The following is a 24663-nucleotide window of genomic DNA, read 5'->3' on the forward strand; positions in this document are numbered from 1 at the left end:
ATCCAAATAACTAAAACCTCAAAAAAAAAACTGGATGTTTCTGTTTTGAGCACAGGAAACCCCCAGTTTTTTTTTTTTTTTTTTTTTTTTTTAAAGTGCACTCTCTAACCCAACTTCCTTTTTGTGTTACTTTTTTTTTTTTTTTGGTTGCGTTACAGGAACGCCTCACACTCATTCTGACTCGTGACACCCAAAGGTCAAGGTCCTAAATTTAAACTCCCTGATAACCAAGGCAACATGGACAAATATAAGTTAAGAAGTCAAAGTGCATCAACTAAAACACATACATGATAGAACATCTATTCCACATTATCTGTCTCATAGATTCCAGGCCGCTTACAGGGCCAGCAGTGGGAATTACTATAGTTGCATTAGTACTTTGTGGTTTGGCAGGATACCACTATGAAGTCATATCATGCCCCAAACAGTCTGATGCATCTCAAAACCTGTCCTCCTCTGACAATCAGCATTAGATGGTTATTTAATCAGGCTATACTAAAGCACAACAATGCTTAGAATTAAGGCCTGATTTAGACTTTCTGCGGTGAATCTTTGTAGAGCCTACGACGTATCCTACAGAAGGGGCCGACGTCCTAATGCAGGTGTATTATGTGTTAATTATCGTGTGGTCAAGTCCTGGTGTTTCATATGCAGTGCCAGGCAACAGAAACACATAAAATTGGACTTTTTTTCCCTCCTGGGTCCTTGCTTTGTTGTGGTCAGTTTTATCAGGTGCAAACATATTTGTCCTTCTAGTTTTTCCAGTTCTTTGTATATTCCCTCAGATCCATTCCATAGTTTTAGTGATGTTCTATCATATTTTATAAAGCTCAATCCCCTTACAGTGACTTTGTTGATCTTGTTGTTTTTCATTTATGAGTTTATGATGTACCTTCAAAACGAGCCTAATGACATTCCTATCAACATCACCTGCCATGTGTTCAGTGTGTGAACATGTAAACATGGAACCGCTGATCCTGTAGCTCCTATTTTTCACTTTATCACTTGCAACAGGTGAAATTCCAAAGACCTTTTCATACAGTGAGAGGATAACAATCATCATCTCAATATAAGGAATAATAATCACAGCATCAATATAAGGACTCATAAATATCAGTAAATTTATGGAGGAAGATTGCTAAAATCATTGGAATGCATCTCTCCTGGAGACCACAGTTTCATTGTAGCCCATCCAATAATGAAAGTAAAAAATTTGAGCTTGTGGTGACATAAGAAGTAAAGTTAGGGGGTTCACCAAAGAAAGTGTGTACAAACTTTGGTGTCAAACCCTCCCTTTCTGTCTGAACTAAAGCGTTGGTCTGAATTTACCACAAGTGCGAGCTAGTTGCCAGCATGGCTGAATAACACTGTGTTGAAGGATGTTCTGTGCCCTCTGTGGCTGAAAGAAAACCAGCATTCTGTCAGTCCAAGAGAAAACAAAGTTGGTAATCTTGGAGGTGGTAGATTTAATACCACTTTATCTCCCATCACAGGACAGAGCATATGGAGTCAAGCAGTGCTGAAGTTGGCGAGAGAATTGTTTTGACAAAATAAGAGGGCCTGCAAAATGCATCAGAAAAGACAGAAAAGTCTTTTCTGAAATGGACACAAGTACAGTACAGAACACAAACACGACTGCAGAACATGAGTTTAATAGTTAATTAAGGATTTACTGTAATACAAAAACTTGCTGCTAGATTTTCAATCAGTGTCCAAGAGGGCTGAGTTATTAGCCGAACCATTTATTTCCTTGCTGCTACAAGTCAAAATGCTGCAAGAGTTTTGTCAGGACTATTTATATTTTGAAAAATGCAGACCATTTACCAGTCTAATTCTTGATGCTGCTGGTTTTGACACTAGCGTGATAAATGGCTCAGACAGCATTTGCAGAGCAGTGGGCGTGAGAGGAAACATAAAGGTGGCTTGGGTTCACTGAGTATCTGAGTATAACAGATGGGACTGGGCCCTTGTTCTTACATTGTACTTGGGAAACTAAACACCCAGCAGCAGCAGGCCAAGGGAAACTTCCTGGCTGTGAGAAAACATAACTTATTAGGATTTGGAGGAAAAATGCCATTTGTGTGTTATATGCATTTTTTTTATTAGGATCAGCATGTGAAAAATACTGGCTGTCATTTATTGTATTTGAATACAATTGGAGATTTTTCTCAGCAAGCACACAGTAGGCTACTGTAGCACTGACCCCATGTCGAGGCCTGTCAGTGAGAATATTTTTGGTATGTGCTGTACTTGTGTGTCTGTTAAAAAGTAACGAGTTCCACTCACTTTTATCAGTGGCAGGAGGCTCAAAAAAAAAGCACACAGAGCCAAATCTCACATTATGAGTTTTACATAAGAGGAAAAGAAAAATGTAAAAAATAAATAAAAGACACATTCTGCACACTGATATGATGCTAAAGGAATTTGAAGCTAACCTTTAATCTGGAGGCTAGCTAGCTTGGAGATTAGAAGGAGAGGTGGAAGAAGAGAAACATAGCCTTCTGAAGAAAAAAAATACTTGCCAACAAGGACCCACATTTGCAGTGAAGAAACAATAAGATGCCCTTTACTTTGGATTTTTCCTCTGTTTTCAGTCTTTGTATCACATAAGTTGTCTTTTATGTGTTACTTCATGGACATTTGTTGTGTATGAATATACAAGTTCAGGATGAAGAGGCTAGCTAAAAATAATACAAATAAATAATAAAATGCAAACAAATAAATATATTTTTCCTGCAAATTAAGTAAAAAAAAAAAAAGAAATAAAAAAGGATAGAATACATTACTAAGCTAATTTCTTTTCATTTTAACTTTTGGACAGTTTGATTCCAATTAGGTGCCCAGCCATCGTGCTAGGCTAACTATCATATTTAGCAGCTAAACAAAGCTGTTTATTGCCTAGAAATAGAAACAGCCAAGCTTTTAAAAAGCTTAAGAGGTGATACTTTTGGACAGGCATAGTTGCACTTGTCTTCATGGTAAGCTAAATTAGGCTAAGCTAGCAATCGCCTGGCTGTTGCTTCATATTTGATGAACTTCTATTTATTAGCTACATATTTTTAGTGGGTATGTCCACATATTTTTTTCTCCCAAAGGCAGATGTGCTGTTTTTGTACCACAGATAGCATAAAACTGCTTTTTATATTAAACCTCTATATTCTGTCTGAAGGCCACCAGATGGTGATGGCTGTGATTGCAAAAAGTGGTCTGGTTGTATACAAGCCTATGGGATAAAAGCTTTCTGACGTCACCTCCTGATGAGTTTATAGGTTCAGTAACTCCTTTTGCAACTTTTACCTTGCAGATGAATATCTTCCGTTTCTGGTTTCTTGCATCACACTTTTTTAAGTTTTACAACTGCTTTACACATAGTTAGCAAGTGTTTGCAGACAGGTTGGCAGCAACTTGCTAGTGATCTATGAAGGATTCTGGTACAGCACCTTCTTTGCTGGATTTCTCTATAGGATCAGAAGTCTTTTTGCCCTTTGATGCCCTTTGCAAAGAATTGACAAGCCCTTTTCTTTTCTTCTCTCTAATTTATTACAACCCTCATTCACCCAATAACACACAGTCATACAAGTGCTTTTTTTCTATACCTAAGCACGTTGTCTAACATTCACGCACACACTCACAATCTGATGGATGCATTGGGTGCAACTTGGGGTTTGGTATCTTTCCCAAGGATGCTTCAACATGCAGATTGGAGCAGCCAAGGATAGAACCACGGATGATCAGATCGAGCCACAGCCACCCCCAACATTTGTGCAAAGGTGCAAATGAAGTAACTCAAATGCTGATTTGAAGCACTTGTTTTCACTTTTCAGACCCTTAGGCTACATCCATCTTTTATGCTGTCTATGAGCCCTCTTCAGTGGAGTACTCTGTTTTCAAATGGTTTTGCGGACAGCCCCTTCTACATTATTTAGCAGGTAGATTTTTTTTTGTAGCTGTCAACAGGCTAGCTGTACCCTCTGCTCCCAGTTTTCATGTTAAGATTTTTTTTCCTTATTTTTAATAGCCAGTACCAAAAAAAAAACTCATTTTCTACCTCTCACAGAAAAAGCAAATAAAAAGTGAATATTTCTTGGCAGTCATTAACATTTGAACTAGACTAGTCAAAGTGTGACCCCTCCCCCATCCACCCATCTTAAAAAAAATCTGAGATAATAAGATATGTTTCATAGAAGGCTTTAGGCGTGACGGAGACGTCAGAACTAAAGCCTTGTTAATGGGAGTGGAGTATTTAATATTCAGAGTTATGCTATTGCTCTGATTCGCATGACTCAACAAGAGTCATCTTATGACATCAACAGCTGTGCGTTTTACAGTGATGTGATGAAATCTGCCTGCGCATGCCTGCGTCTCATAAAGACTTTTCGTAATTGCAGAGTTCATTCACAGGCTGATACATGCACTGCTGCAGTTGCTCTGGAGACGAACACAAACAGACAGACCCAACAGCAACTCTGCTGGAGAGCAGAAAATATCTCTGCTGCTCTGCTAACAATCCTTTGTTCCCACTATGTAGAACGAACGAATCTGGAGCAAGTAGGGTTCATTTTCAAAAAGGATGTGTGATTCACCTCTGTGCATTAAAGGCAGAGATGTGTGCTTTCTGATAGCACATACCTTTTTCAGGGAGTTTTTTCCCCTGTCTAAATTGAGAGTGGAGGTCAGAGTTGTATGTTGTACAAATTGCAAAACCCGACCTGACATTGTCTGTCTGAAGCTTTATTATTTTATATGCTGCTTGAGCTGTCCTTTTTTTCAACTGTAACAATACCAATAACAATGCAATTAAACCAGACTGAGCGGTAGAAAGATTTAGATCTGGTTGTTGCTTAGAGCTAAATGCTAATGTAAGCCACCTCTCAAGCACGAACTTATCAGAAAGACTGTCTTAAAAACTTTTCATTAATCCCCGGAGGGTAACGGTTGCTCCAGATTGTGGAGAGTGTAAAATTATATAGCTTAAGCACAAAAGGAGGTTAGCCATGAAGAGAATAACCTCTTGTAATGTTCAGTGGAGCTTTTATTTATTCTCATTCTCTGGCTGGGCTAATGATGCCCCTCTGGTGAACCAGAACACTGTGTAAAGGCTGGGAGACATTGTCGATGATAGTTTTGACAACATCCTCCTCTCCACGACTGCACGATGATTGTCCAGCTCTCCCCGCAGGACTGAGCCAGCTTTGTGAACGTATTTGTTTAGTCTTTTGGTACTGTGCAGCTTTCACCTCAGCAGGCAGAGAAAGTGGAAGTGGATACTACATACTCGTAAGAAGGGATGGAAAATAATAGGACTTTATTGATATCAATTCTGTTTATAGGTCTAATTCCTTATTGATTCAGTTATTGATTCCTGATTTTTTTTTTTTTAGCATGGAAAAAGGTCTTATAGGTTTCCAGTTTTTCTATCTCTGACTCTCACCCCAGAAACAAAGTAGATGTAGCTCAGATGTGAATTAGGTGAGAATAAGCAGTTTAACATCACTGTTTTGCAATGAGCAACAGTCAACAGCTAATCGGGACTAAAACAAAGACGGTATGTAACGACGGACTAGATGAATAGATGATCTCCAGAACTGAACAATGAAACACATATGGATGTACCTGAGCCTGTGGTTCTTCTAATGGACACTTTTTAGACCTCAAATTCCAGTATTTATGATTAGTTTGTTAGCACTAATCAGCAGTCGTAGACCAGTAGTTATGGGTGCAGTTCATCAATCCAACCTGATAGTTTTATCTAAATAATTTCACCTTCTTGTCCAAATATGGCCGTTTCCATCGTTTGTGTACAGTCTATAGACAGCCCAAAATTTTAGACAAATCTTGTGAACTGGTGGGGTGGCTGGTTCTGTTTGTTTCTGCGCTCGTTGGCTGACATTGTTGTGGTCATGAATGGTAAAAAAAAAGAAAAGGTGTAAATCATCTTCTTTGTACTAGAGCCATTGAATAAATTTTACTACTGAGATGAACCTCACTGAGAATTTTGTTTAGACTAAGTTCTCACAATTTCAGCTTTCTGCCTGCAGCATTTACTCTAAACCTGCAGGCAGGAAGAAAAATATTATTTGCATTTCTGATAAGAAAATGCAACATCTCGGATTACCTCACATCTGATTCATTTAACAGCCCTCTCAGTCATGGACTGTAACCACAGACATGTCACTTTGTCAGAGGAAGCACTCTGGCGTCAGAGGGATAAGTTATTGTTTTTTCCATTACAGCTGGGTCAAGTGCCAACAGAAATCTTTTGAATTTTGAGGGTTTAGCACGTACAGCCTCTTAGCCTGTTTAATCCGGGTTTGGAGTTTTAGAAAACTGTACATGGCATGACATGAACAGTTTTCCAGGAGGAATACAGCAGAAGAGCACGGCACTCATCCAAAGACAAAATTAAAGATGGGATGCCAGCTTTTGTCACTGGAAGAATATAACACTGCTTTGCAATGTGCCATATTCACCATCTTTGTTTGTTAGCATTTATTAATGTGGACTAAAACAAAGACTGTACTCAAAAATGGACAACATGGTCACCACACTTGAGGCTGGCTCCTAATACAAAAGTAGTCTTGGCTTTATAGTTTAATTCCACATTTTTAAAAAGTGTAAAAGGAATGACAGGAATGATCTTTTAAAAAAAATAAAAATAAATAATAGTCCATTTGGATTTTGTTGAGATTTTGGTACAAGTTAAGGGTGTGGCAGCTTTAACTGGCAGGTAAGCAGAGACAGGAAGCTAAACCACTGTCTGCCTCCTCTAAATCTACTCAGTGAACTGAACCATTCAGTCGTGCTTGTCTTTGTCTCTTTTGGAGCATTTTGTTTTTGGAATCATTAAGTTTATGGAATTGTTTTGGAGTGAAATTCTTGCATTTATTAGTCAGTCAGCACTAGTTATAGATCAGCACATATGGATGCAGGTTGCTAATCCAGCTTGATAGCATTAGCTGAGAACTTATAACTTCACCCTTTTGTCCACATAGTCACTTCCACCTTTTATATACAGTCTATGGTCAACAAAATATAACACAAATCTTCTAAATCTCCCTGGAAACTGGTTTCCCCCAATTATGGTTCCTGTTATTTTCTGTATGGACATTATGATCACATGTGTCTAAATGCTTCTCTTTATCTCCATCTCCTTTTTTGTACTTAATGTATTGAATCATTTTTACTCAGATACAACACTAAGGATGGAGAAAAGGACTTGTATTGATTGGCTAGATAGAGAGATTGCGCTGGATGTGGGTGATTAAAGTCAGACATAGAAATACACTAAAAAGTAAAGAGAGTGTGTTGAGAAGATGGAAAAAGTGCTTTGAGAAGCTCTTTAATGAAGAAAATGAGAGAGAGGTGGAAGTAAGGGCAGCTATGAAGAGCAGAAATGTGGTTGGTCCAGATAACACGGTACAGAAATGTTTAGGAGAGACAGCAGTGGGCTTTTTAACCAGACTGAACCAGATTCCTACATGAGGAAGTTAGGAGCGGAAGTATGTGAGGGTGGTGCAGGAAATGAGGACAGATTGATGGAGGTGAGGTGTGCAGTTGGATAGTGGATACACTGGGATGTCAAAGGCAGGAGGAAAAGAAGAAGACCACAGAGACGATTCATGGATGCCGTGGAGGAGGGCATGTAGATGGCTGGCATGAGTAAGGAGGATGCTGGGGGTAGGGTGAGATGGAGGCAAATGATCAGGTGTGGAATTTTTCTCAGGCTTTACCTATGAAAAGTGTTGCATCACAGATGACAAAATCTTAACTTATATCACCTCTGATTTATTTAAATGTGCAACATTTACTAATGCCACAGATGCGTCACATTTAGGGGGTAGCTCACCGATGTCAGATGAATGGATCATTGTTTTTCCACTACACTGCAGTCAAGTCCCAGCAGAAACCTGCAACAGTGACCTGAGCAATAAAACCACTAAGCTGTGAAGAAACAGTTACTAGGAAACAATGCACGCACCCAAATACAAAATAAAGATGAGAGGGCAGCTATTCCCACTGAAGGAATGCAGCAAGATGGTATTTAGATTGACTTGGTCAGAACTCTTCCTGCACTTCTGCAACTATGTCTGTTGACTGTGAAATGTCTTGATGATAACTGTGATATAAAAAAAAAAAAAATACTGTATTTTTGTTATGGCCTTGTACAAACACTTTCAAGCACCTCTATACACATATATGTTGAGTTCAATTAATTTGACAAAAAAAGAACACAGTTTCACTGATAGTGATATTGTTGTTTAACTTTTTTCACAGACAGATTGTTGTGATAATATCATTGTTGTGAACTATTTTCCATGTATCCACTGATTTTTTTCTGCTTAACCAATTCAGGGTCACTGGTTTGGGGGGTGGGGAACAAATATATTAATGACGTCAACATTTAATATTATGACATTTCCACCATGAAACCAAGTATGTTTTTGTTTGAAGAATACAAGCTTTAACTCAACAACCTTGCTGTACCCAACCAGGTTCTGCTGCTTTATTGGTGGGGGTGGTGTGACGTCTTTACGTAGAAAGTCGTTATAATCTTACGTTACTGGGGTTATGGGTGGGTTACACATCTTTTTTTAATGGACACGCATGTCTGTGGGACACAGCTGTGTGCGCCCACAGTGAGGTCATCACATCAGCCATGAGTCATTTCTTCAAGAAAGTAACCATGCTGCCCTCTGCTGGTTTCAGTCAATAAGGACACTCTAGAAATAACTAGTGACCACAGGCGGGACTGTGCTAGTGACGGTGAATACAACCGCTTTTTCTGTAGGATTTAATTTAGAGTTTTAGACATTTTTGTTTGTTTATTCATTTTTCATCTTTAAATAAACTGTGGTAATAGTTGTCTGTATTTTGTTACGTCATCATTGTGCGTCAACAACACGGCGCTTCTGTCTGGCTCGAAAGTCTAACACGTGAGTAAAACATATCGGTTCCTTCCAGAAATGTTAGTATTTGACAATTTTTTCTACAGAATAACTGAGTACGGCTATTTGGCCATTCTCTTACAGTTTGTGAAGCCGCATGTTTTTATTTCGGCTAAGTTTCAGATAGTTTGTGTTATAGTTAGCAGAGACTGAGGCATGTTTGCGTTTTTTTAGCTGAACTCCTTCAACAGAAGAATGTCAGTTTAATTTATCGCCACTTGTCAAAAACACGGTGACACTCGAATCAATCGCTCTCATCTAGAAAAGCTGCACATTTACTTCACCACATCATTATGAAAGCATGGGCAGGCTGCAGGTATTACCTTTGTAATAACCCTTCACAGTACTCTGCAAAAGTCTTGATCCACCCCTCAGTTCTTTATATTTTGATAGGAAAATTGAATATAGGTGCAACTATTTTAAGAAGTCAAGGTGCCTTTTTTAGAGCTCCAGAGACTACTATGACCTGGATGACTGAGAACCTACAGACATGTAATAATCTGTCTTACTGATAGCATATAATCAACAGTGTAAACCACTGTTTAATAAGAGATGTGTGGTTATTTGGTTCAAATCTTAAACTGTTTGCTACTTCAGAAACTGGCTTTACATTTCACTCGTATCCTCATGTTTTAAGGTTTTAGTCATGCTGTCAAAAGCAGAAGAAAAGAAGCCACAGAAAGGGGCAGGAAAGAAGAGGAGGCATCCTGAGGAAGATGCAGGCGGAGAAAGGAAGAGGAGAGGAAGTCAAGAAGGAGAGAAGGGTCAGGGAGATGGGGGCAAGAAGCGCCTGGACGCCCTGAGTGTGGGCTATTTCCGCCGAGTCGGAGAAAGGCTCAGCGAAGGCTTTGAAGATGATGAGGAGAGAGGTGAGAGAGGTCATTTTTCTGGGGATCTGAGTAAAGCACGGGACTGGAAGTTTAAATAAGGGGTCCAGTAGAAGGTCACATTACACACCATCATGTGCAACCGTGATACACAGACTTTGTCTTTTGAACTGTGTGATATAAGGAAAAGAAAATCACAGGTGGTGCATGGAAAATCCTCCACCAGCTTTGCTTTGATGAGGTCTTCTGTTTCTTCCTGTCAAAAGGGATGTTTTCTCTGAATTATGTTCTTTACCTTACAATACAAAACACCTTGAGGTGACTGTTGTTGTGATTTGGCATTATTTTAATAAAATTTATTTGAATGGAATATATATATATATATATATATATATATATATATATATATATTTAAGCTTTATTTATGTATTGCAGTACCACAGTGCACTGCCTGGATTTAAATTTGGCAGTTGTCCCCTTCAAGGTTGTGTCCTTTTAAAGTGCTCTCAGCATTCCTACTACATTTAGATTGGAACACTTCTTGGATGTATTTTAATTAGTTCAGGTGTTTTTCTTTTCTTTTTTTTCTTTTTTTTTAAACCATTTGGACTTGCAAACCTCTACTGTGTCAAAACAGCAGCTCCTCTACTGGAACTTCATTTTGGAGAAGAGGCTGAAGTTACAGGGAGCCAAATCTGGCAAGTAGGACAGATGTGAGCAAGTATTGTTTTGGCTGGCCCTAAAAAATTCACTGCGCTCTGTACTGGCCAGGATGGCGTCACATTTGTGCCAAATGTTCCCTCTCAGATACCTCAGTGTGTTACAGTCGAACTCCTCTTTGACAGTCTGACTGGGCTGGAATTCATGGTATTCAACCAAGTGCATTCTCCTTACAGCACTCCTGACACTCCAGTGTCTTCCACTGTGTTACGTCTCTGAGACCCAGCTCTATTACCAGTGAGAATCAATCACATCAGGATGAGGATCAATGACATCAAAAGTCAAATACAGAAGTTGATGAAATTGAATTCATTTCTATTGTGAAATTACAACTGCTTATACAAGTCTTCAGAAGCACTGGGTAATGACATTATTTTTGCCTTTTATTGGAGGAGTTGCAGAACTGAAATGTCTCAAAAAGACATCGTTTGGCTGATTTTAACAGGAAGTCAAGTTCAGCAGGGATCACTGAAGACAGCTCAGTCAAACTTCCCAACACAGCGTACCACAAATCAGGGGTCCCAAACATTTCTCTTTTCTTTTTTATTCTTTAAAAAAAAAAAAATTTTTTTTTTTAAATGTTTTAAATTTATTTTTTATTTTTTAATTTAAATGTATTTTATTTATATTATTTATTTTAATTTTTTTTTTTTTAATCTTTAACATTTCTGTGATTAAAGAAAGAGAGCCTTGAAGTTTTGATTATTTAAATAACAAACTAGAAGATAATTGCTGCTGGATCCAGTGAGTTAATTGAATGTAATTTTGTAAAAGCTTCGTCCAGACTGTGGAGGTCGCTCATTGAGCTGTGCTCGTGTGCTTTCTGACTCATAAATTTCCACATTCACACAAACGACCATCTGCTGGAGGAATTAGCTGACCGCCATCCGTGTGAGTATCTTCAGTTCCACTCTGCCTCAGCAGTGATGGTGGAAGTGCTCGTGAATGCAACACATAAATCTTCTCCAGCCCTCCAGTTGCTTATTTAGCCAACCAGATGCCAGGTTTATTTACTACTGTTAGATCTACTGTCATATATCTATAATGAAGAAAAAGAGGGGAAAGAAGAGAGAAGCCTTATTTGAAAAATGACTTAAAATGGTGATTGATTGCCATTGTCATTTTTTTTTTATCTCTGATACAGTACTGACCCCTGCTTCTTACTGAAGATGTGCACCGTGTTTTGTGCTGCTGAATTCATTGTGTGGATAAGTGATGTGTTGCTTTAGTCAGTGCTTTTACTGATAAATTTTGCAGTGCTTTAAGAAAAGCTGCTGGGAGCTGGATTTAACCATTTCTTGCAGTGACCTCCACATATTCACATCATGCACTGATTTTAAATGACTGCTTATTGCAGGCTTATTGCATCATTTTACATTAAATATAACTAACAGGTTCCTCTGGCTCCTTCAGTCTAACCTCATTATATTTCTACTTTTTAACTGCAACAGCTGTCTTCTCTGTTTGTACTCACTCTGCCTTTCGTAGAGATGTTTGTGGAGAACGTCCTCACAGAAGTTAAAGGTAAAGCAGCCTTGGTGGCGACAGATCGGACAGGAAGCATCACTCTGCAGCGACTGCTCCCACTCTCCAGCCCCCAGCAGGTCGGGGAGGTGCTGGCTGAACTGGGTGGAGAATCGGGCTCAGAGTTTAAGGCAGTTTCTTGTGACCGGTGTGGAGGCCATGTAGTGGAGAGCGCGGTCAGACAGATGTCCAGGTGGATGGGTGAGTTCACATGGTTGTTAGTTTGCTTTACAGTGAAAACATTCCCTTCTTATCACTCTGTGACAGAACAGCTGCGGCTGAGAAAATCACACCAACTTAACTCTTTAATTCAACGCTGTTTTTTTTAGAGTCATCACAGAAGGAACCGTCTTCAACCGCAGAGGAGGAGGAGGAGGGAGAAGAAAGCTGTGGCCTGTTAGAGGCTCAGGTGTTGGCTTTAAGTCAGGTGGTGAGGGACAACACTGCCGAGTTCATCAGACATGTTCACGGCTCACACGTAGTCCGCACACTTTTACATGTGCTGGGAGGCTGCCTCGGACCACCTCGCACCGAGACTCGTCCAGGTAAACACACAAACCCGCTTGTGCTAACACAACATTAAAATAGAAAATTTCATTTTATTTTTTTCAGTTTAATTGCTTAAAAAAGGAGAAACCAGTTGAAAGCACATGAAACTTCCAACACATGAAGCAACAGAGAGCAGTTTTTTAGGTGTTTCCACAGGTCCTGTCAGAGGGCTTTTCCCCATAGATTCTATAGGACTGGATGTCTCTTTGCAGCCCAGGTACCACCCCCTGCTGGCCATTAAAAAGAATGCAGCTTAAAAGCATTTGGGTGTTGGTTGGCTTCACTTTTCAGGCCTGGAAGCCGCATCCATTATTTAGCCTGTTTATATGTAGCATAAGCAGGCGTCCATGTTTTTGGAGCATGTAAAATGATCTTAAGCCTGCCTTTTTTTAGTCTCTATTCTTTACATTTTGTTTCATTAGTAGAACATAAAGTTTGCCAAGTTGACCTCTAAGATATTACTGTTTGCAGGTACAGGCTGTTATGACTGTAATATGCTGATAACAAAGAAAACTTAAAATCTGATTATTTTCTGGCAGGTTGTGTAGCTATGCAGCTTGTTTTATTTGATTAGCTTCAGAGATAATGAGATCCCCAGGAAGTGCAAGTCAAACAGAATCTAAATACGCATGCATAATGCGTGTATGCTGAGAGCTGACTGAGTTATGACTCAGAGTAAGAGTACAAATTATGATACAAATTGCAGCAATTGGCTGAGAGGGGATTTAGAGTAACTTAATTGGCAACCCTGGCACTACCTGACATTTGCTATACAGACGAGAGCTGTCTGTTCACTCTAGAAGAAAAAGTGATTTCTCCCATTTGGCATGTTTTTTTTTTTCACCTCAGTCTCCTTTTCTTTAAGCTACAATGGGGAAAAAAAATAAAGCTTTTGATCAGTTGGCTTTGTTTTCTTCTGAGACTGCGTCAGGACCTCTGCACCCAGACGTGTGTTCTCGTGAAGCTTCTGTTGGTGTCATGTTTTCTCTGTTCGTTCTCGTGTTTAACCAGGAGGAAAAGAACGCAGCGTCGCTCCTCAGCTGACAGACTTTGAGATTCCCACTTCCTTTTGGTACGAGCTCAAAAACCTTACAGAGACCTTGATGGAAAACATTAATTGTAAGTCACGTTTCATAAATGATTTTTTTCCTGTTGGAATTTAACCATTTTTGTATGATATGCTTTTGTTTAAGTAGGTCATGCAAAAAAATTGTGATGAAGCAGCAGTGTTGCCCCCCCCCCCCCCCCCCCCCCCCCCCCCCCGACTCTGTTTGTGGATGCAGGAGAGGATTTACAATAAAGTCAAAGGGGAATTGCCTGAAGGCAGATTTTTGAAAAGAAGGCTGACTAGCTTGTGTTTAGAATTTATGTGCTCAATTCAAATCCTCACAGCCTTAATATGAAAACGAAATGGAATGGTCAATAAATACACTGAGATCAAATGCACACGCTGCACAGAGGCCTAAGTGGCTTTTAGTAGAGCTCTGTGTCAAAAAGAAATGCTGTGTAGTCCACAGCCTTTCCATTAGTTAACACACACACACACACGCACACACACTGTCTGATTTAAACTATAGGCTTCAAACTCTGGCGAGCCATTAATGTGACAGAGAAGTGGTGGAATCTGGAGCAGCAGGCGCCTATTAGACTCAGTTTGGCAGGCATCATAACATAAATTGAATTAAAATGAGATATTAAATGTATTGAGGCTGCAGTACAATTTTTGCTTCCTACTTTTGGTTAGTAATTATTAGAAAAATGTCAGCCTGAGTCGAGTTATTGGATTGTTTTTGCCCAAATTGAGGGAACAAAGAATAGCAGCCAAAAGTTTGAACACATCTTCACAATTTTCTACCACATGGGGAAACAGCAAAAAGACACAAAACTATGAAATTACATGTATGGGATTATATAGTAAACATTATGTGCAGTTTGCTTTAGACCAGGGTTCTCAAAGTAGCGAGCATTTGAAATGATGCAAAGAAAAACTACTGTACATTTTATTCATCCACAGTTCATATAGAGCACAGAGAGACTCCAAGGAAGTATTTCCCTTCAAATTTATTTCTTCTGCTCCAACCGTCACAGCACACTAACAAATATAGCTGTTGCCAAAAAATACGGTTTCTCTAATGACAAAAAATGATAGCCCAGTACAAAATGTACTGATCAGTTGTCACCCATCAATATTTGAAGGGCTATAAGGCCATTTCCAAGTCCAGCATTCTTCAGGGAGAGCGAGTATTCACAAGTGGGAAACATTCAAGGCAGTCTTCCCAGGAGAGGATGTCCCAGCAGTTCATCTCAATTTTAGACTCTGCAGTGCACAGAGAAGCTGCAAGAGCTGCACCTCAGACTCTACAGGCCTCAGCATGTAAAATTTTAAAGTTCATGACAGTTCAATTAGAGAAAGACTCAAGTTTGGAAAGGAGAAAGCCTTTTCTCTCTAAAAAAGAACATGGCAGCACAGCTTAAGTTTGCAAAGTTGCAAACAAACAAATCACAACAGTGTCCTTCAGACAGATGAGACCATAGAGCAGATGTTTGGTCATGATGCACAGGGCCAGGTTTAGAGAAAAATAATCACAGCATATCAGCACAAATACCTCATACCAACTGTCAGCACAATGGTGGGGGGGTTTGTCCTGCAGCCACAGGTCCTGAACACCTTGCAGTCATTGAGTTGACCATGAACGCCTCTGTATACCAAAGTGTACAAGAGTCAGGTGTGAGGCCATCTGCCCAACAGCTAAAGCTTTGGCCAAACTGGTTCATGCAACAGGACAATGATCCCAAACACAGCAGCAAATCTACACTGAATCTCTGACTGAAATACTGTGGTGGGACCTGAATCCCTTTGGTCACCACGTACACACTTGTGTACATTACTTTCTGTAGTTATATACTGTAATCTTCAGTTTCTGACATCTCCTATCTAAAAAGATTATGTAGGCAGATAAATTTATTTCCCCACCAACATTCCTGTATCGTGACCAAAGGGGTTAAGAGAGCGGTGAATACCTTCAAACACCCAGTGAACTGAAGCAACGTTGTAAAGACGAGTGGGCCAAAGTTCCTCCACAGCGATGAGAGAGACCTCTGTAGTATCATGAGAGAGGGAGAACCAGCACGTTATCATTACTTTCAGACATGAAGGTCAGTTAAAGTGGAAAATTTGAACAATTTTCAAAGTTTCTTCAAGTGCAGTTGCCAAAAAAGCATCAAACACCATGATGAAACATGCTGCCATGAGGAGTGCCCCAGGAAATGAATGCACAGAGTTATTATAGAACACATTACTGCTTCCCAGAGTTCAAGTCATCTATTTGGAGGAGATTGTGAGAGTCGGGCCTGCATGGCCACGTTGCTGCAGAGATGCCATTACTAACAGGGAACTGCCTCGAAGGAGAACTACGAGAAAAGGACATGAGAGCCGTTAAACCCTGGACTGACTTTGACGTCGTTGGTCATTTATTCATATTTAAGTCAACACCTAACCGTGGCTACAACAACACTCTGAAGCGACTAGCCATCCCATCTGTTTGGGGCTTAGGAGCATCGTTTGTATTTTAGCAGGACAAAGGCCTAAAATACATTTCCAGGCTCCAAAAAGTAGTGTGACGGAGCGCTGCATCACATGACCGGACTTAACTTGCAGCGTGAAGGAAAAGCAGCCAACAAGTTCTCAGCATCAGTGGGAAGTCCTTCAAGACTGTTGGAAAAGCTCCAAGTGATGACTTTGGCTCAGAGAATAAGAGTAATCCCTTATATACAGCAAAAGAAAGCTGCCTTAAAACATATTGTAGTAAACAAATAATTTTGGAATTGTGATCGAAGAACATTGTAATTTTGTGGCACTCTGGACTTTCCTCCGGGTGGACCTAGTTGGGAAGACGCTGTTGATGTATTTTGTCTTCAAGGCAGTTCGTACCACACATCATACATATGCTTGTACACAGCATGTTACAGTCTCCAGCAGATTTTATGCAGTTTCACTCCTCGACAGCTGGTGGCAGTAATACACTTTCAAAAACAGGGAGGAGGCTAACACACAGAATCAACTACTACACAGTATTAAAGGATAAAAAAAAGCTGTATATGTGTTTTTAATGTAGATTTGTTTATTACACTTCCAGTATACCTCCAGTATGTTTCATTTTCTTTTAAAGGGCACCTTTAAACTGGCAGGAAGTCTAAAACGGTGCCTCTTCTTTGTTTTAGTAAGCGTGACTGACGCTGTCGCCAGCGCCGTGTTCCAGACCATGCTGACCGCGTGCCACAGAAAACGGCCCAAACTCTGCAAACAGCTCCTCAGACGCATCACAGAGTACCTGACGAGTCGCAGCGCTGCTCCTGGAGTCAGGTAAGAGACAAGAGTTTGCTTTCTTGGCTCACTGAATCTTTTTTATTTAATTTTTTTCAAAGAATGTTGGCATATTCATTACATGAAGACTGGTGGGTTTTTTTGCCCCCCCCCCCGTAGTCCGCTTCTAGTTTTTCTGAAGGACCAGGCCTCCAGTCACCTCACAGAAACAATCATACAGCTGTCCCACAAGAAACTTCTCAGTGGCCTCTACAAAAACCATCTCAAGGGTCAGCTGGTCGACCTGGCCCTCCATCCCATCGCCAACTTTCCCATCCAGAGGCTGACAGCAGCTTCTGCCAAGTACAAGCTGGTAGGTCGCAGCTTTTGATTGAGCAGATGGGAGGAGTGATTTGCTGGAGATGTTCTCACTCCTTCTTTTGTTTCTGTTTCCACAGTTCCTGAGGGTGTTTGACGAGCTGGTGCAGGGTGTGGAGGCCATCTTGGCTGCAGGTCACATGGGCGTGATAGTTCAGCTGGCAGAAAGCTGCGCAGAAAGCGAAGAGAGACAGGACGAGATGATGCAGTGCCTCCTCCATGTAAGCTAAAAAGATGGTTTATTATTGAAATGTAAGCCCACACCCCTTTGATTTGTGGCTAATGGAAGTCCTATTGATGCATTGCCTCCCAGGCCTTCCACTGTGCCGAGCCTGGCGCTAGACAAGTCACCTGCCTCCCTCTCTTCATGTCTCTGCTCACCTACGAGGTGTATTACCACTCTGACACCACAGAGGGCAAGATACACACCGAGGTAAACAACTGAGAGGAATCTAAAAACATTTGCAGCCTGATTGTAATTGTAGTCTTGACATTTCAGCTGAAGTAGCAGTGCAAAGCTGCACCAATAAGTCCTTTGAATACCAAAGAATGGCTCAGGTTTGATCAGTGTCAGTGATGCAGTGATGTACTTCTGGTCTGGTTCGGGTTGTTTCTAGGTCCCACTGACCTCCATATGTTACCACGGATCCCGGCTGGTCCAGGCGCTGGCTAAATTCAAGGGGCGCTCATTGCTCCTCAGCAGCCTGCGCTCTCTGAGCCCTTCAGACCTCCTCAGTATGGCTGCCGACCGTGCAGGCAGCCACGTCCTCCAGGCGCTCATCACCACATCCAGTGACAAGGGCAGGGGGAAGATCCTAAAGAGACTCGAGGTATGTGATAATTAATTTAGAAAATGATTTAAAGTATTACAAGCCTTAATCATCCTTCTTTTCCTGTGTCACACTGTTTGTCCTCCCAGGGTCAGTACATGCAGATGGCCTGCTCCAGGTTGGGCAGCCGGGTACTTGAAGCCGTGTGGAACAGCGCTTCAGTCAGCCAGAGGCAAAGTATCGCACAGGAACTCGGTAATAATGACAAACTTTCACACCCGGAATCCCACTTTTCCTGTGACTCACTTCCCTATTCATGACTTCTCTTCCTGTCTCTCCTCCCTTGTCAGTTCCAAGTGAAAGCCAGCTGAGGTCGGATCAGTTTGCTCGTCACGTGTGGGCCAAATTTGCCCTCTCCCACTTTGCACACAGAAGAGCCCACTGGCAGGAAATACAGACGGGCGAGTCCAAGAAGCGGAAACTTTTCAGTGACATCCTTGAATGACAAGCACATGTTTGTGAAATATTGTAGTTCATTTTTTTTTACGTAAATAAATAAAAAAAATCTGAAAATATTATATTTGTATGCACGCTGAGTTTAAGTTAAGTTTTGAAAATGCTGTTCAGTTTTGCTCAGTGTGTGCTAATGATTATATGAAGCAGTCTGGCCTGTAGGGGTCACTGTAGGAACATGTGTCATTTTAGGCTTCACCCTATGGATCAGGGCTTCAGTCAAGTAAAGCAACGTGAGTTCAAACGGGTGAGCATAAAAGCCCTGAACAGTTCATATTACCTATGTTTTTTTTAAATCATATTTTTAGTGTGTTGCTTAATTACTGTTTTGCCATGGTGTTGATGAATAATAAATGTATGAATAAAAGTAATTCAGCTTTTTACATATTAAACATGTAAATGCAGTTTTGGTAGATAGGGGATGTAACAAAAAAGAAATCTGTCAGGTTAAAACATTTGTTAAAAAGCACCACCACCCACCAGTGAGTCTGACAAAGATATTTTAATCTTAAGCTCAATTAAATGCCATCTTTTCTCAGGATTTTTTAATGGAAATGCAAACAAATTCAGGCAGTTGGGAAATTGCTCAGTGCCCCAGCAGCAAGCTGGTTTTGTTTTTGTAGACACATTTATTGATCATAAATTGATTTGAAGAAAAAGAGTCTTTATTTTGGGAAGTGCTTCTCTTCTGAGAAGAAGCACAGGGCTGGGAAGAGCAATAAGAAGAGCATCATACACTAAGATACTAAAAACACTGCCAGTACAGATTTAGTCTGTTGACTAAATAGTCGATCACCCTATGAAATACCTCCACCCAACTATTTGAATCCATCTTAGGAAAGAGACTTCTTTGGAAATGATGAAGTACATTAACACCACAATACAGATGACAAAAAGAGTAACCTAGCAGAGGAAAACAACCATCACCAATGTATGACTGGACCACCAAAGGCACTCAACTTACTAAAAGCATTGTTTTCATCCCAGAATAAAAACTCATATACCAATGGTGGCTGGCTACTTTGGATTTCAAACAGAAAACTATAAGAAAAAAAAGTAGTTGATAGTAGTCAGAGAATGAAGAAGCCTTTTGGATGAAGAGTGAAATGTCTTCAAGAAACAAAGAGTCCAGTCGCCCCTTTTCAAGCCCTAGAGACTATAAGAAGAAAAAAAATGCCTTAAACCTGCATTCTACCTGAAGGCCACCAAGTGGTGATGGCTGTGGTTCTATAAGCCTTCCAGTCTTATAGAAGTCTATGAGAAAGCAGCTTTCTAACTTGACCTTTGTAAACACTTTCCTACCAACTTCATGGGCCCTGCCACTCATTCTGGGTCATACTGAATAAAACATGCAATCTAATTTATAAATCTCGGTCATACTATGTTATAAAATGGAGGATTATATGTGTGGCTAATAAGCGTGTCTCTCATCACGTTCAGTTTTTTGGAACCTGGATGGTGATGGTGGAAACACATGAATCTCAGTTCTATATTTCAATGACGCCAACAGGATGATAGTTTGATTTTGCTGCTCTCAGTCCAGAAATAGTCCCACTAATTTAAGTTAGCAAAAATTACACTTACACTTAACCACATAAACACACTCACTCAACTTGCTAAAAGTTTTCTTTTAATAAATGTGGTTTCAGTGGTTGGCTTGATCCACTTCTGTTTTTGCAAATGTCAGGATTTACACTCGTACGTGATGCACCGCACAACAGGCAACATTATTACTAAACTCGTGATGGCATCTCCTTCACAGTCTTGCCATATTTTGCAACACATGGCTTTGCTGTCACCTTTTAACCTGCTATTAATCCACATTACTGAAAATGTGGGGAGCACTGTGTGGGGAATTCAGGGCATAATGAGGTTGTTAATACGATCACCTGGCCTTATTGTTCACCGCAGCTTTGGCCCAAATGGATTTTATTATTCTGCAAGAGATAGACTATCGTCTGGCTCATCCTCACTCCTTTTGTTGTGGTTTGGTTAATATAGCTCTGTGAATGTGTAATCGGCTCTGTGCACTCATGAGACAAAGCAGAAGAACAATGACCTTTTAGCTACAATGAGACATTGCTCCTTGAAAACGAATCACATGGATTCCCCGGGGATGCGCTGCTTCTCGGTGTTATAGCCATCTCTGCAGCCTCCACATGTCCCGGTCCCAGTTACCAGCATTACCCCCTTGTTTACGTGCCCACACCAACATCTCAGGAAAAAAAATACTTCTCATTAGTTATGCACAGCACTTACTGAAAACAGTCTTTCTTTGGTGCAAAGTGAGGAGTAAGTTTGACAGCCTTTCACTGGCACACAGTAGGTGGTGTGCCGTCTTTTAAGCTCCCTGTCTTTCCTGCTCCCGAGAAGTATTCTTTAGCCCGAAAATCACAGCAAATGCCCACAGAATGAGTCAGCGACAGAAATACAGAGAGAGGGAGGATATCTGTCACGATTTAAGAGACTGATATGCTGTCAGTGAAACAAATTCTATCATTTTTTTTCCCCTTCTCTCTTTGTTGAGGGATTCTGTATGGCTGTCAAACGTCTGACAGTCATCCGACCTGTTTAACTGTGATACAATCATTTATGTGTCTTCTGTTCTGAGAGATAGATTGTGTAGTCGTTTTAAGGAGCCATCCAACCACACGTGTGTGTTAATCACCGTCTACTGGTTATTCACCTTCTAGGATAAAGAAAAAGTAAAAGCAAACAGAAAAAAAAAAATTCCCTCCTCTTTCTGAAAATCAACATAAATATAGGACATTTGAGATGCCAAAGGACTCTAGGACTCATCGTCTCCTTGACAACCGTCTCCAAGCAACCATTACTCCTCAAAGCTTTTCTCCAATCCCATCTCTCCCTCTGAGTCTCTCTCTCTCCTCAACCCCTCTCTGTCTCTTTGCCAGTTTGCCTTCCTCTCAAGAGTCCTCCCGTGTACCCACTACAGATAGTTCGTGTACCGGTGTCAGAAGCTGAAAACCGCAGCTATCTGATGTGAGCGTCTGTGATTGGTTGCCTCGAGCCAAAAGGCGAGAGCCTTTTGGCTCGAGGCATTTCTCTACACCTGCCAGATCTACGGTGGAGGTGAAAGTGGGTAGGGATGCTCAGATTTTTCTTGACATCTTTTTATAAAAAACGAAACAAAAAGAAAAAAAAAACTTATTGAACAAGTAGATCATTAGCTGATTTCATCAGATGTATAGACAGCTGTGTCAAAAAGACTCTGGTGAAGCAACTTAGTCCATACGGGGTGTTATATGATCTGCAGTGATATCCATGCAGACTTTATTTTTGGAACTAGATTACTTCAGCAAACCAGGCAGGGCAGAGTTATTTTTAGCTGTTTTTGTTTGGAGGGAGAAAGTATTACCCCGAAGACCACAGCACTGTTTTTGTTTTCAGACCAGACTGCATGAAAAATTTCACTATGACGTAAAAGGCTCTTAAACGTTTCCTGGCATGCCCCCACCCCAATCCCACCAGAAGCTCCTGGATTTACACTCACTGATTCATAATTTGAATCCAGACACAAAACTGGTTAAACCAGTAATAAAATGAGATTTCTGCCGCTTTTTCCACTTTTCTCCAACTTGCACTTTATGCGGGACATTGCTTTCCGAATAAATCTCCCTCGGGGAACTTGTGGTTCTTTTATTGTCAAACAAGAATAAAAATCACAGGCAGAACTGAAAACATTAACAATGCCTCAGTTCCAGCAATCGTTTCACTGCAATGCAGCAATTATTGGCCACTTTATACAAACTGGCGTTAGACAAGTTAAAATGTCTGCTGTGAAAATGGTCTATTTAACTTCATTTCCCCTTCGTCGTATGCTGCCCTCTGGAATTACACTCTGTGAAATTAAATGTCCTTAGCAGTGTGAGCGGTACAGATGAAACTCCATTTTATTCCATTTTACTGAGATGTAAGCAGACATAGACGTCTAAAAACTTGGCCAAATAAACTTTCTGCATGGTGAGATAGTATTAGGTGTTCAATCAGTGAGAAGACAAATGATGTAATTTGGGTGAGCCACAGAGCTGTGATTCCCAAACAAAAACTAAAATTACAGTGTAAAAAAAAAGCCCCACCTAAATAGGCTGGAACTGAGTGTGAGACTGAGTTAGCAAGTTGAAGTTGAGAAGTCAAAAAGAAAATATCAAGTGAGGGCAGTTCTGTCTGTGAAAATGCCTTGTTGATGTCAGAGGTCAGAGGAGACTGGCAGCACTGCTTTTAAAGCTCATAGGAACACAACAGTAAATCAAACAACCACTCATTCCAACCCAGGTATGCAGAAGATCATCTCTGAACACACGTCAAACCTTGAAGCAGACGGGCTGCAGCAGCTACAAACAGGAAACTCAGGTTACAATTCACACAGGCTCACCAAAACTAGCCAACAGAAGTTTGGAAAAATGTTCCCTGATGTGATGAGTCAGAGTTTCTGCTGAGACATTTGGATGGTAGGGTCAGGTGTAAATAACATGAAAGCATGGATCCATCTTGCCTCGTATCAACGATTCAAGCCGCTCCTGCTGCTGCTGCTGGTGTAATGGTGGGTGGGGGGTATTTTTCTTAAATTAACAGCCTACCAGAGAATTATGGCTGACCTTCAGAGGTGGCAAAAGTACAGACATTCTGTACTTAAGAATTGTGTTAAAAAATACTTTGGTAAAAGTTAAAGTACTGGTTCAACTTCTTTACTTAAGTAAAAAGTACAGGCTCTAAAATGTACTCAGAGTAAGAAAGTAAAAGCAGCAGGTTGTATAAATGTTGAATTCAGTGAATGAATCTCAGCATCAGCAGCTTTTATTCAAACTCATCTCTGATGTAACCTGTAACTCTGACCATGAACACAGCCTCTGTGCTCCACTCCAACGCAGAGCTTTAAATACAGTACAGCAAGCTGACCTCTTTATCTCACACTAAACTGCAGTATTTTTTATACAATAGACAAAGTTAGCGTACCTCAGTTTGTTTTGCAGTCCTTACGGTTAAATCTGACCTCTCTGCTTCCTCTCCTGCCCTCTTTACTTACATCTTTCTCCATCTCTGAGCAAACTTCTCTTTCTTTTCTCTCCCTGGAAATACAGCAGCTCTTCTTTTAGCTAGCAGACATGCTGTGGGACAAACTGCAGATACTTTTTGTACTGATATTTGTTGAGCATTTAGAAACATATTTAAAATTACCTGCCACACATTATTCCCTTTATTTTTGCCCCTCTTCAGTAGTGCTAGCTAAGATGCTGGACGTATCGCGAGTACAACTTATGGACATTGGCCCTCCTCGTGTTAGCCCTGATTCTAGTGCTATAAATGATACATAAATTATATGGTTTTGCCTCTTTAATCTCTTTGTATGTGATAAGCCCCGGTGTTGGAGGATACTCCAGTAGGATTGTCTCTTATGTGTTATTGTTCTGCCATTTAGACTCAGATCGTTTGATGTTTGACGCGCAGTGACCGGAAATGCAAACTTTTCTCAGACGTGTTAAACCTAAAGTAACAAGTCTGTTATGAAAATGTAAGTAGAAAGTACAGATATGTGTGTAAAAATACAGGGAGTAAAAGTAAAAAGTAGTCAGAAAAATAAATACTCAAGTAAAGTACAGATACCTGAAAAATCTACTTAAGTACAGTAACAAAGTATTTGTACTTTGTTACTTCCCACCTCTGCTGACCTCATCCATCCCTTTATGACCACAGAATGAAGATATGCCATGAAGAATTAAGGCACTTCCGGTCCGCAATTTGATGTCAAGAATATAAGACAATTTAGCCCTTTAAGTTACTTTTTTGACATTTTGCTTACCCTTCCAATTAAGAGGAGTTAGCGAAATGTCAAAAAAAGTAACTTAAAGGGCTAAATTGTCTTATATTTTTGACACAAAATCGAGGACCAGAAATAGGGGGTGCGGCCTGATGCGGCCCGCGGGCCAGGAGTTTGAGACCGCTGCAGGTCCAGTCCAGTACTAGGAAGGTGCAACTAATGAAAAATACTAAAACAGTGAGCTAATGGTTGGGATTGAAATTGTTAGGCCAATATTGGAGCCATCATCAAAAATGTCCAACAGTGGCTCCACCCATTTAGGAGACCCAGGAAGGCAGGTCTCCCCACCATCCACCTG

The 24663-nt window shown here is 40.5% G+C and overlaps 1 protein-coding gene across 2 annotated transcripts; it reads left to right on the plus strand.

The window, feature by feature from the left end:
* Nucleotides 1-8892: 8892 nt before the first annotated feature.
* On the plus strand, nucleotides 8893-18594 carry nop9 (NOP9 nucleolar protein). Of its 2 annotated transcripts, none has more exons than XM_030752413.1 (12): nucleotides 8893-8933; nucleotides 9583-9814; nucleotides 11981-12217; nucleotides 12346-12561; nucleotides 13577-13684; nucleotides 16787-16928; nucleotides 17049-17241; nucleotides 17327-17467; nucleotides 17560-17679; nucleotides 17864-18076; nucleotides 18166-18271; nucleotides 18367-18594. In XM_030752413.1, the coding sequence occupies exons 2-12, from the start codon at nucleotides 9592-9594 to the stop codon at nucleotides 18519-18521; spliced, it is 1854 nt and encodes a 617-aa protein (XP_030608273.1). In that variant the 5' UTR covers nucleotides 8893-8933; nucleotides 9583-9591; the 3' UTR covers nucleotides 18522-18594. The 2 variants fall into 2 exon arrangements, with proteins under 2 accessions (XP_030608273.1, XP_030608272.1); XM_030752412.1 differs by lacking the exon at nucleotides 8893-8933 and adding an exon at nucleotides 9217-9261.
* Nucleotides 18595-24663: the final 6069 nt, after the last annotated feature.

Source organism: Archocentrus centrarchus, chromosome 17, assembly GCF_007364275.1.
Source record: "Archocentrus centrarchus isolate MPI-CPG fArcCen1 chromosome 17, fArcCen1, whole genome shotgun sequence".
Taxonomy (NCBI): domain Eukaryota; kingdom Metazoa; phylum Chordata; class Actinopteri; order Cichliformes; family Cichlidae; genus Archocentrus; species Archocentrus centrarchus.

Excerpts from the sequence above, each read along its gene's own strand:
- nop9 (XM_030752412.1), top strand. Across the intron at positions 12,562-13,576 it reads TCGCACCGAGACTCGTCCAG|GAGGAAAAGAACGCAGCGTC; the intron begins GTAAACACACAA and ends GTGTTTAACCAG. Across the intron at positions 17,242-17,326 it reads CTTCTGCCAAGTACAAGCTG|TTCCTGAGGGTGTTTGACGA; the intron begins GTAGGTCGCAGC and ends CTGTTTCCACAG.